A 12,978-nucleotide genomic window follows, 5' to 3' on the forward strand; every position below is an offset into this window, starting at 1 on the left:
GACCAGGAAGAAGAGACGCTGGATGAAGATTGGAAGAAAATTTATAAAGAAAACTTTTTATTGGGGGAATTAGCCTAAAATGAATGAATATTAGGGAAAATGTTGGAAGGAAACTATATGACTCTAGCAGAATATATCAGGAGTTATGGATAACTGAGCATTAGGTTTTAAGCCTTAAGGCGTTTTATGGTAAGACAAGGTTAAATAAATTAAGGTAATTTGAATAACAGAATATGGGGAAAGATGGAAAGGATCTGTTGAGTTAAATAATAGGTTAAATTGATAAGATAAATTATTTAACAAAAATTGAGAAAGATGGAAAGAATTTGCTGAAATAATAAACTAAACTAGAATACAAAAAGGGAGGTGTGAGGAGGTCAATGAAACAAGCAAATGGAAGTTGGAGATATGTAACCCGGGATTTGTGTTTTTTGTTTTATTTCCTTTTTTGCCGTATTGTTGTATTGGTTTTTATGTTTTTGCGTTTTTCTCTCTTTTTTTCTCTTTTCATGTACTGTAGTTGTTCTCTATTTTCTTTTTTTTGGTAATTTTTAAATTATTAATAAATATTACTTTTTTAAAAAAAAGGTTTCCCCACAGTACTGTATTATTTCTTTTGCAATCCAGGGTCTAATGGCAGCCATATCCTTTTGTATGAACTGTAATTGGATGTTATTGCATCAATCACAGAGTGGTTCAATCCATGTTTGGAATCTAGATAGAACATGGTCTTCCTTTTAAAAATGATTACTATCAGTATCCAGTGGACTTCTCTGTCATTTACTGGAATAATCAAAACATCTTTCTGTAGCACTCCAAATCTCAAACAGTTCTTCAGAGCTTACACTGGCAATCTTTGACATATCTGCATGAAGTGGCAAGTATGGTAAGTGGGAAAATTGTTCCATCATGACCTAGCTCTTTGGCCATGATCACCCTGGAGGCAAGAAAGGCATCTATTATGCGATCATTTATCCAGTTTGATCCTTTCAGTGTGGTTATGTCATAGTCATACACACGGATGTTGCCAACTGAACCCACAAGTCCCATGGTTTGTAGACTGAGTGTGGGGAAGGTACAGTTGTGCCATGGGGAAACTGATGTACAAATCAGTGATTTGTCCAAACACTTCTCACTTTGTGTTGAGAATATGGGGCTGCTATCAAAAGAATCAATATTGGTCACTGTTAAATCCTCTTTCCCACTTTTTGGAGTGGAGGTCATCTGAGGCTGAGTGCTTTCCAGGTGTCTCATAGTCAGTTGGTGATCTTAAGGAGTCCAACCCCTCAGCAGCCTGCACTGAGTCAGCTGCTGGAGCTACTGTTATCTTTTCCTGCAGCCTGGGGAACTTTCTTCCCGATCTACTCTTCTGTCTTTTATTTCACTTCAACTGCGTGAGCTGCAACTGGCAAGGCTTCCCTGGTTCTGGTGGCATGCTGATAGATTTTGTGGCAGCTATAATATGGTAACAAGTCCTGGCTGATGGGTGCGCACACAATGTCCTGTACGGACTGTGCATGCATGGCAGCCTGTATGGCTGCTGTGCGTGTGGCAGCCCGTATGGTCGCCAGGAGAGCGGCTGCCCATACAGCCTGTACGACCGCCGTGAGAGGGGCTGCCTGTATGGACGCTACGCGAGCAGCAGCCTGTACAGTCACCGCGAGAGCAGCTGCCCATATGGCCCATACGGTCGCTGCGAGAGGGGCTGCCTGTACAGTTGCCGCAAGAGCGGCAGCCCACATGGACGCCGCACAAGCGGCAGCCGGTACAGCGACCGTACTGTCACTCTCCCCCCAGCATGGCACCCCGGGGCACCATCACCCCGCTGCCCCTTCATATGTCCCTGCAGTCAATCAAATGTACTATGAACAATCTGAAGTCATGCTGGGCACAATTCACCACTAATCCTGTTCTTTTTCTAAAAACACGTGGTGGACTCCAGGAAAGCTGTCAGCAGGCACCATGATGCCCATGGGCACCACGTTGGAAACCTCCTATTTCAAAGTTTGCACTGACAAAATCTGTTGGCAAGAAAACTTGCAGTTAAACCTCCATTTATAATTACCACCCCCGCAAAGCAACCAACTTTTGTCCCAGAACCATTTGTAGCTGAATTGACGCAAGACAGGTGATTGTTTTTCATGGTTACTTTGGTGGTCTCCATCTAGTTGGTTTGATAATTTACATTCACAGGTAAGATCATCACAATCTCTGCCTTGGATATTCTTGAGGTTTAGCAGCGTCAAAAATTTCCAGGTGCTGTTCTTCACAGTGGAAGCTATGGATATGAATGTCATTTTAATTCAATGTTCTTGCTAATGCAGAACCATTTCAGATAGTGTTTGCATTTCGGTCATTCCATGGACATTGGTGTGATCTTACAATATAATTTGGTGGAGTCCATTTAACAATCATGCCAATCCATGAGGATTAAAGTATTTAATTTGGTGTTTGTTCCTTGGCTGTGCTCTGTGGTTTTTGTGGTTCATTCTGTGGTCATATACATAATGTGTGATTTGATAGTGATTTCAGGGTCACCAAACATAAAAAACCTAAGGATCCATGGGGATCTGTGCTTCATGAGAATCTTTTTACAGCATGGCAGTGCCCCAAAGTGATCTGGCCATGAGCAGCATAGGTGGTCGGGTAATGAATATGGGGCGACCAAGAAAACTGTGGAGCCGTAAATTTTAAATATATATATATATATTCAATTTTATAAGGATAGGGAAGTACAGAAAGGGAAAAGGGAGAGGGGATAGATATATAGATAGATTAGAAATTTAAAAGACCTATAAAGATTAACAAATCCTACAAAGTACTACTACTACTATTACTAATATATTTGTACCCTGCCCATCTTGCTGGGTTTCTCCAGCCACTCTGGGTGGCTTCCCCCCCCCCAAAAAATGAAATAAAAATACATTAAAAAGTCACACATTAAAAACGTCCCTAAACAGGGCTGCCGTCAGATGTCTTCTAAATGTCAGGTAGTTGTTTATCTCTTTGACATCTAATGGGAGGACATTCCACAGGGCAGGCGCCACTACCAAGAAGGCCCTCTGCCTGGTTCCCTGTAGCTTTGCTTCTCACAGTGAGGGAACCACCAAAAGGCCCTTGGTGCTGGACATCAGTGTCTGGGCAGAACAATGGGCGTGGAGATGCTCCAAAAGCATGAGGATCCATGAGGATGCGTGCTTGAAAACCACGTTTTTGGGCCATGGAGTGGCCAGGAAGCCGTGGATGCCAGTTGTTGTGGTCCAGGCTGTGCCCCTGGCCATGATGTGTGATTTGACAGTGAATTAGGGCTGATCTAGTGCAAAAAGCGTGAGGATCCATGAGGATCCGTGCTTCAAAACCACATTTTTGGTCCATGGTGTTGCCAGGAAGCGATGGATCTGAGTTTTCTGTGGTGCAGGCTGTGCCCCTGGACATGTTGTGTGATTTGACAGTGAGTTTCGGTTGGCCCAATACGAAAAGTGTGAGGATCCATGAGGATCCATGCTTCAAAACCACGTTTTTGGGCCGTGGTATGACCAGGAAGCCGTGGATCCGTGTTTTTTGTGGTGGATGTTGTGCCCCTGGCCATGATGTTTGATCTGATGGTGACTTTGGGCTGATCTAGTGCAAAAATAATGAGGATCCATGAGGATCCATGCTTCAAAACCACGTTTTTGGGCCATGCCGTTGCCAGATGACCGTGGATCTGAGTTTTCTGTGGTGCAGGCTGTGCCCCTGGACATGATGTGTGACATGACAGTGAGTTTTGGGTAGCTCAATGCAAAAAGCGTGAGGATCCATGAGGATCCGTGCTTCAAAACCACGTTTTCGGGCCATGGATTTACCAGGAAGTCATGGGTCCATGATTTTTGTGGTGCAGTCTGTGCTCCTGGCTATGATGTGTGATTTGACAGTGTGCTTGGGGTGGCCCAATGCAAAAAGCATGAAGATCCATGAGGATCCGTGGTACGGAACCACATTTTTGGGCCACGGTATGGCCAGGAAGCCGTGGATCCATGATTTTTGTGGTGTAGGCTGTGCCCCTGGCTATGATATGTGATTTGACAGTGGGTTTGGGTTGGCCCAATGCAAAAATCATGAGGATCCATGAGGATCCGTGCTTCAAAACCACGTTTTTGGGCCACGGTATGGCCAGGAAGCTGTGGATCCGTTATTTTTGTGGTGGATGCTGTGCCCATGGCCATGATGTTTGATCTGATGATGACTTTGGGCTGATCTTGTGCAAAAATCATGAGGATCCATGAGGATCCATGCTTCAAAACCACGTTTTTGGGCCACGGTATGGCCAGGAAGCCATGGATCCGTGATACTTGTGGTGGATGCTGTGCCCCCGGCCATGATGTTTGATCTGATGGTGACTTTGGGCTGGTCTTGTGCAAAAATCATGAGGATCCATGAGGATCCATGCTTCGGAACCACATTTTTGGGCCACGGTATGGCCAGGCAGGCGTGGATCCGAGTTTTTTGTGGTGTAGGCTGTGCCCCTGGCTATGATATGTGATTTGACAGTGGGTTTGGGTTGGCCCAATGGAAAAAGCGTGAGGATCCATGAGGATCCGTGCTTCAAAACCACGTTTTTGGGCCACGGTATGGCCAGGAAGCCGTGGATCCATGATTTTTGTGGTGTAGGCTGTGCCCCTGGCTATGATATGTGATTTGACAGTGGGTTTGGGTTGGCCCAATGCAAAAATCATGAGGATCCATGAGGATCCGTGCTTCAAAACCACGTTTTTGGGCCACGGTATGGCCAGGAAGCTGTGGATCCGTTATTTTTGTGGTGGATGCTGTGCCCATGGCCATGATGTTTGATCTGATGATGACTTTGGGCTGATCTTGTGCAAAAATCATGAGGATCCATGAGGATCCATGCTTCAAAACCACGTTTTTGGGCCACGGTATGGCCAGGAAGCCATGGATCCGTGATACTTGTGGTGGATGCTGTGCCCCCGGCCATGATGTTTGATCTGATGGTGACTTTGGGCTGGTCTTGTGCAAAAATCATGAGGATCCATGAGGATCCATGCTTCGGAACCACATTTTTGGGCCACGGTATGGCCAGGCAGGCGTGGATCCGAGTTTTTTGTGGTGTAGGCTGTGCCCCTGGCTATGATATGTGATTTGACAGTGGGTTTGGGTTGGCCCAATGCAAAAAGCGTGAGGATCCATGAGGATCCGTGCTTGAAAACCACGTTTTTGGGCCATGCCACTGCCAGATAACCGTGGATCTCAGTTTTTTGTGGTGGATGCTGTGCCCCTGGACATGATGTGTGATTTGACGGTGAGTTTGGGTTGGCCCAATGCAAAAAGCGTGAGGATCCATGAGGATCCGTGCTTGAAAACCACGTTTTTGGGCCATGGAGTGTCCAGGAAGCCGTGGATCTGAGTTTTTTGTGGTGTAAGCTGTGCCCCTGGCCATGATGTGTGATTTGACGGTGAATTTGGGCTGATCTAGTGCAAAAAGCGTGAGGATCCATGAGGATCCGTGCTTGAAAACCACGTTTTTGGCCCATGGAGTGTCCAGGAAGCCGTGGATCCGTGTTTTTTGTGGTGCAGGCTGTGCCTCCGGACATCATGTGTGATTTGACGGTGAGTTTGGGTTGGCCCAATGCAAAAAGTGTGAGGATCCATGAGGATCCGTGCTTCAAAACCACGTTTTTGAGCCATGGAGTGGCCAGGAAGCCGAGGATCCGTAATTTTTGTGGTGCAGGTTGTGCCACTGGGAATGATGTGTGATTTGACGGTGAGTTTGGGCTGATATAGTGCAAAAAGCGTGAGGATCCATGAGGATCCGTGCTTGAAAACCACGTTTTTGGGCCATGGAGTTGCCAGGAAGCCGTGGATCCGAGTTTTTTGTGGTGGATGCTGTGCTCCTTGCCATGATGTTTGATCTGATGGTGACTTTGGGCTGATATAGTGCAAAAATAATGAGGATCCATTAGGATCTGTGCTTCGGAACCACGTTTTTGGGCCACAGTATGGCCAGGCAGGAGTGGATCCGTGATTTTTGTGGTGGATGCTGTGCCCCTGGCTATGATGTGTGATTTGACAGTGACTTTGGGTTGGCCCAATGCAAAAAGTGTGAGGATCCATGAGGATCCGTGCTTGAAAACCACGTTTTTGGGCCACGGTATGGCCAGGAAGCCATGGACCTGTGATTTCTGTGGTGGATGCTGTGCCCCTGGCCATGATGTGTAATCTGACAGTGAGTTTGGGCTGATCTAGTGCAGAAATCATTAGGATTCATGAGGATCCGTGTTTTTTAACCATGTTTTTGCGCCATTGCGGCACCACGAAACAGTGGATGCGTGATTTCTTTGGTTCCTCCTACAGATTAAGATGTGGTCTACAGTAGCATGGTGTTTTCATTTTGTTTCAATATAAAAATCATATGAATTCATGAGGATCCGTGCCTCGGATCCATGTTTTTGTGGTGCTGCAGCGCGGCAAAGTGTTGGATCCACGTTTTTTATAGTCCAGTTTGTAGGCGTGCCTTCTAGGTGTGATTTGACACTGCATTTGTTGGAATTATTTTTTAAAAAGTGGAGGATCCATGAGGATCCGTGTAGATCCGCCTTTTATGGAGACCCGTCTTTAAGGTGCTACTGGAAGAAAAAAAAAATTTTTGTTTTGACTGCAAAAGGCAGTTTTTTTAAACAGTGGATTTGCTGTAGCAGGGTGACAGAGTGCTTTAATCCACCTTAATGGCGCAAACCTAAATTTCCAGTATGCACTTGAAACCTTCCCGCAAAATACTGATATGCGAAGAGGAGAGGGGTTTTCCCGTCGGCTCCTAGCCCTTACCTCTTCTCGACTGGGGCGCTTGTTTCCGACTCCTCCAGAGGAGGCGGCGGCAGCAGCAGCAGCAGCCACCCCTTCGAGTCCCTCGCCGTCGCCTCGCCGCTGCAGCCATGGCGGCCGGCCGGGGCAGGGGGAGCCGCCGCCGAGCGCTGCCTCCTGGCGGCTGCGCTTCCCGCCTCCTGCGAGGTCTGCGCGGGGCGGCGGCGCCACTTGCTGCTGAGGCGCCTCGCGCTCGCCCTCCCGCGCTATCCAAGCGGCCACCCTGGTGGCGGGAAAGCGACGCGGCGGCGTCCCCAGCGCTCGCCCCGGAGTTGCTCGGGGGCGGCCTCCTCCTCGCTTGTTGTTCAGCACCCCGGGCAGGGGGCGAACTCCCGGCTTCGCCGGGCAACGCCTGCCCGGCGCTTTCAGGCCGCCTCTTCCTCCAGCGCTGCGCGGGAACCGGGACTGGAGGGACCCGGACTCCGTCGCCTCCGCCCCGCCTCCTCTCGGCTCCTCGCGGCGAGCGCACCCGGAGAACCGCCGCGCCGGGTCTCGTGCGGAGGAGCAGCAACCAACCGCCCGCCGCCTGAGCCAGCCCCGCTTGGAGGCCGCCAATGAAGGCTGAGGCGGGGCGGGAGAAGAGGAGGAGGAACTGAGCACGTGTCTTTAGGCCTGTGTGGGAATTGCCGGCGAGGCGGGTGGCGGAGTCGCAGAAGGGACCCCCCAGGGTCATCTAGTCCGACCCGCTGCAATGCAGGAACGTCAACACCAGTTTGAAACCACAGCTTAGTTGCTGCTGCAGCGCCTGAGGAAGAGAGTGTCATGAAGCAGGTTGAGGCTGCAGCAGGGCTCATCTCTAGGCTCCGGCAGGAAGTCCTCTAGTAATAATAACAATAATTTATTATTTATACCTGGCCCATCTGGCTGGGTTTCCCCAGCCACTCTGGGCAGCTCCCAACAGAATATTAAAAACACGACAGAACATCAAACATTAAAAACTTCCCTAAACAGGGTTGCCTTCAGATGTCTTCTAAAAGTCAGATACAGTGGTACCTCGGGTTAAGTACTTAATTCGTTCCGGAGGTCTGTACTTAACCCGAAACTGTTCTTAACCTGAAGCACCACTTTAGCTAATGGGGCGTCCTGCTGCCGCCGCGCCGCCAGAGCACAATTTCTGTTCTCATCCTGAAGCAAAGTTCTTAACCTGAAGCACTATTTCTGGGTTAGCAGAGTCTGTAACCTGAAGCGTATGTAACCTGAAGCGTATGTAACCCGAGGTACCACTGTAGTTGTTTATTCCCTAGGTTAGCCCACTGCCCCACCCACTTAGGGTGGTACCACCCACTTTAGGAACCACTGGCTTAGGGGGTGATCCTTCCCCAGGGGTGAAACTAGGCTTTATTTCACCCAAGTGAAAGACCTAGTTTGGCAAGCCCCCCCCCCAGGCTGGGAGCCTCAATAGCACTCCTCTGGAGGCCTCACACCCAGCTAGCTACCCCATAGTTAAAGCATTGCCTTCACTTCCTCCTTTTAGAGTCCTCCAGCTGAATCCATGGGACCTAAAGGTTTTCTTTACTTTCCAAACACCCTTCACGAAACTGGTATCCTCCAAATGTTTCGGGCACTGGCACCCATCAGCACAGCCTTCTTTTCAGCACCACGACTCCCAGGCTTCACCCACCAGATGTTTGGGCTGGTATAGGCTAAGGACAGTTCTTATCCAAAACTCCTGGAGGGCACCAGGTTGGAGAAGGCAGCCTAAATGTAGTCTTCTCGGTAGTTGTCCGTGGTTTTACCTGTGACTGCTCGCCTCCACAGGAAGAAAGGCCTAATGTTACAAATGGTAACTATTGTTTGGATACTGTTGTGAAGGCTTCTCAAACTTTCTCATAGTCAGCCTCCCGGTTTTAAAATTCTTATTCTTATTCTTCTTATTATTATTATTAAACTTGCTTTTGTGTTACTAAAGAAACATAATGGCAGACAATTCACCTGCTAGTGCTGTCTCTGCATGGGGCAAAGCCAGTCAGATGAGGCTTGGGGAAATTGCTCAACCGATGGCAGCCTGGGAGTTCCTTACTTGGAAATGGTCCAAGGTGTTTTTGGGTGTGTGGCTCTGACCTCTTTTGTCAAGATCTTCCTTTTCTGTGCTTGTCATTGGCATACAGAACACGGTGTTTTGAAAAGAGATTGGTACTTGCAGGAAGGGGGGGGCACCATAATTGTTTTGATGTGGCTATTCCTACTCTTGCCTGTAAGCCTGACTCATCATGTCATTGTGTGAAACAGGTGGAGCCGAACAAAAAGAGAGCTGGGCTGCCACCAGCATTTACCTTCTCAGGTTAAAGTCTCCAGGGAAAGAGGCTTAGCTCAGTGGCAGAGCATCTCTTTAACGTGCAGAATGTTCTAAGTTCCATCCCTGGCATCTCCAGGTAGGGCCGAGAGAGATCCTAGTCTGACATCCTGTATAGCTGCTGCCAGTCAGTGTAGACATTATTGAACTAGATCAGGGGTCAGCAAACCTTTTCAGCAGGGGGCCGGTCCACTGTCCCTCAGACCTTGTGGGGGGCCGGACTATATTTTGAGGAAAAAAATGAACCAATTCCTATGTCCCACAAATAACCTAGAGATGCATTCTAAATAAAAGGACACATTCTACTCATTTAAAAACATGCTGATTCCCAAACCGTCCGGCAGCCGGATTTAGAAGGCGATTGGGCCGGATCCAGCCCCCAGGCTTTACTTTGTCTACCCATGAACTAGATGGATGCATGGTCTGACTCAGAAAATGAGGGTTGCCATGTGTCCTCTTTTTCCAGGACATGGCCTCTTTTTTCCAGGGGTAAAATTTGAGACAAATTGCATTTATTTGCTTTGAATGGCCATCATAGCACCCTCTTTTTCTGCTCTTCAAAATATGGGAACCCAGCCTCCTGGGTTTGTGCTATCGTATAGAGGTGATTAGATGCAGTCTGATGGCAACTCAATGCACATTCTGGGGATTGTGCTAGCATGCTGGAAAACCGCATGTTGAAGTCTGCATGTGCTGCTGGTGTTCATTCACCCACACCTCTGAGGCTGCCAGAAAACTAGAAGTGAATGTGTTAAGATCTGACCTAATTCTGGCTGAAATACTGTTTTCCTGCTTAATACTTAAATTGCAAGTTATGGATTTTCTCAAATCTCTTTCTAGAGTGAGTGAGTGAGTGAGAGAGAGAGAGAGACAGACAGACAGGCGGGGGGGGGGTGTCACACAAATTCACCATGCTACCTTAACTCATAGGTAAAGGTAAAGGGACACCTGACAGTTAAGTCCAGTCGCGAATGACTCTTGGGTTGTGGCGCTCATCTCCCTTTACTGGCTGAGGGAGCCGACGTTTGCCTGTAGACAGCTTCCGGGTCATGTGGCCAGTATGACTAAACCACTTCTGGCGAAACCAGAGCAGCGCACGGAAACGCTGTTTACCTTCCCGCCGGAGCGGTATCTGTTTATCTACTTGCATTGGTAAGCTTTCGAACTGCTAGGTTGGCAGGAGCTGGAACAGAGCAACGGGAGCTCACCTCATCGCAGGGATTCGAACTGCCGACCTTCCAATCTGCAAGCCCAAGAGGCTCAGTGGTTTAGACCACAGCTTCAAATTCATCACCCATATTGTGCTTCAATCAGTACATTTTAAAATCCTTCCTGATCTGCAGAGCTTCCTGAGAAGCATCCAGAAAAACATACTTTTCTGTACCATTTTGTATCTCAGCTTTGGACATAGATTGTGTCAGCACAATATAATTTTTAATGTAAGTCATTAACAACCAAAAATAAAGCTGAATTATAGTCAGCATAAAAGATTCAGGGAGACCTCTACTGGCTGACATTGTTCATCACTGATATATTTTAGGCTGCAATTGTAGGCACACAGATCTTGAACTTAGTCCCACTGAACACAGTGGAACTGAAACCATGCAGAGGATTTTGCTGTTTAAACACATGTTTAATGGTACAGGGCTGCCTTTCTAGGAATCTTGGAAGAAAACAGGAAGCATCTGTTAATTTATTTTTCGCTTTTCATCAGACATAGGAAGCTGCCTTTCGCAGAGTCAGACCATTGGTCTATCTAGCTCAGTACTGTCAGCACTGACTGGCAGAAGCTTTCCAGGATGTCAGTCAGGGGTCTCTTCCAGCCCTGCTTGGAGATGCTGGAGATTGAATCTGGGATGTTCTGCATGCTCAACTAAAGTCCAGTATTGGCTCCTAAGGCAGCTTACTATTGAAATCCATCATACAACATGATCCAATATAAATACACGTGTGCATGTCAGAGGAAGAGGGGAATTTATCATCTCACTGTTGTAGCTTCATAGTCTGTCCACACACACACACCCTGTAAAATATACTCAGAGTCGCAAAGTGATTTCATGCTCTTTATTCAGCTCATAGTGGTGAGGAGGAATGAATGAAAGTCCCCTCAAAGTATCTGCTTTATATACATTATTTACACAGTGGGCTGCACATGATTGGCTAATTCCGGAATTCTACTGTAAGCCAATCAGGTTGTGGATTCACTTCTATCTGGAGCATGATTGGGTGGTTCCTGCCAACCAATCATACTGCTGCATTGTTCTAGGACCAATCAGACTGCTGCTTCTGAATCCTATTGTTCTAGGACCAATCAGACTGCTGCAGTTTGGATCCTATTCAACTCAGTACATAACACCCTGCTTACTTGAGTCTTGAGTTGTTCTTGCCAGTGCCTATTATATTCCTTCTGGGCATTTTTAATTGAAGCCTATTGCTAGACCCTTATTGGTTTGAAGAAGAAGAAGAGGAGGAGGAGGAGTTTGGATTTGATATCCCACCTTTCACTTCCCTTAAGGAGTCTCAAAGCAGCTAACATTCTCCTTTCCCTTCCTCCCCCACAGCAAACACTCTGTGAGGTGAGTGAGGCTGAGAGACTTCAGAGAAGTGTGACTAGCCCAAGGTCACCCAGCAGCTGCATGTGGAGAAGTGGGGAAGCGAACCCGGTTCACCAGATTACGAGTCCACTGCTCTTAACCACTACACCATGCTGGCAATAAGCAGAAGCATAGTAGAAAACAAAACATTGTCTCACCCACTTCCCCAAGCAGTGAGTAGGGACAATGATACAGGATTTACGTAGTTTTTCATTAGATTCCAGATCATTTGACTTGACCAGAAACCATGAATTTTCTGCCCTTACCCCCAGTGGCTGGGTTTATGAGCCAGTAAGATGGAAATCAAGCCCTTTGGTTGTGTATAACCCAGTGCAATGCATATATTCTGAGAATTAAACTCCATGAATTCGGTGGGATTTTATTTCCAATTAAGCATTATTGGATTGTAGCTTAAAAGCCTTACAAAGCATTTTGTTCAGAAGGGATGAACTGTGAGGAGTAGATTCCACTCAAGGGAATGATAACAAATATATTGATTGGATAAGCAGGGTAAGATTTCTCTTGAGGGGCATTTGCATTTTTACAAATTATTCTCAATTGCCTATGTACGTTGACTAACTGTGTAGTTCTCGTGGCAACATATCACCCATATTTCCCTGGCAAAAGGGATGTGCCTGACCAGACATGTCCAACCCCACCCCAGCTTACAATAGTATCAAGAACTCCTACATTTAGGAAAAATAGCATGTTAGCAAGCTGCTTTCTTGAAAGAAAATATTGTTGTGATCATTTCTAGAAGGCTTTTTTTGTTCCTTCCCTATAATGACATTAGTCAAGCGCATGGCTGGTAGGAAGATTTTAGGATTCCCCCAGATTGCTATTTATGTAGCATTTAACCGCAAAACTGACACCAAGGTCAGACTACGTCCAGGATTAGTGAATTTGTTCATGGGGAAAGTTGTACAACAATGAGTATTCATCCTGATTTGCTTCCACAGTGTTTACATGTCTTCCTGCTAATCATTTCTTCATCCCATACTTTCCCCGTCACATTCCTTTCTGCAAAAGGCAGTTGTTTTAAACTGTCGGTTTGCTGTAGCCGGGTGCTTTAATCCACCTTAATGGCGCAAATCTAAATTTCCAGTATGCACTTGAAACCTTCCCGCAAAATACTGATAGTCTGGAGGTGACCTCATCTTAAGCACACCAAAGGAGAGCTTATATGGAAGCGGGAAGTTGATAATATTCTCCAGATCGCACTAAACACCGGTC

At 47.0% G+C, this 12,978-nt stretch overlaps 1 protein-coding gene across 1 annotated transcript in view; it reads right to left on the bottom strand.

Annotated features, from left to right (window-relative positions):
* The window catches only part of NFE2L3 (NFE2 like bZIP transcription factor 3), a gene marked incomplete at its 5' end in the record, with an annotated part of 30,906 nt that extends 21,950 nt beyond the window's left edge, over window positions 1-8,956 (bottom strand). Inside the window, 2 exons of the mRNA XM_083580134.1 lie at window positions 6,823-7,419; window positions 8,879-8,956. Of these exons, the coding sequence (XP_083436260.1) occupies window positions 6,823-7,419; window positions 8,879-8,956 (675 nt within the window). The remainder of the gene's footprint in view (window positions 1-6,822; window positions 7,420-8,878) is intronic.
* Between the last annotated feature and the right edge of the window lie 4,022 nt (window positions 8,957-12,978).

This window comes from Podarcis filfolensis (genome assembly GCF_964270895.1).
Source record: "Podarcis filfolensis genome assembly, chromosome: 12".
Classification (NCBI taxonomy): domain Eukaryota; kingdom Metazoa; phylum Chordata; class Lepidosauria; order Squamata; family Lacertidae; genus Podarcis; species Podarcis filfolensis.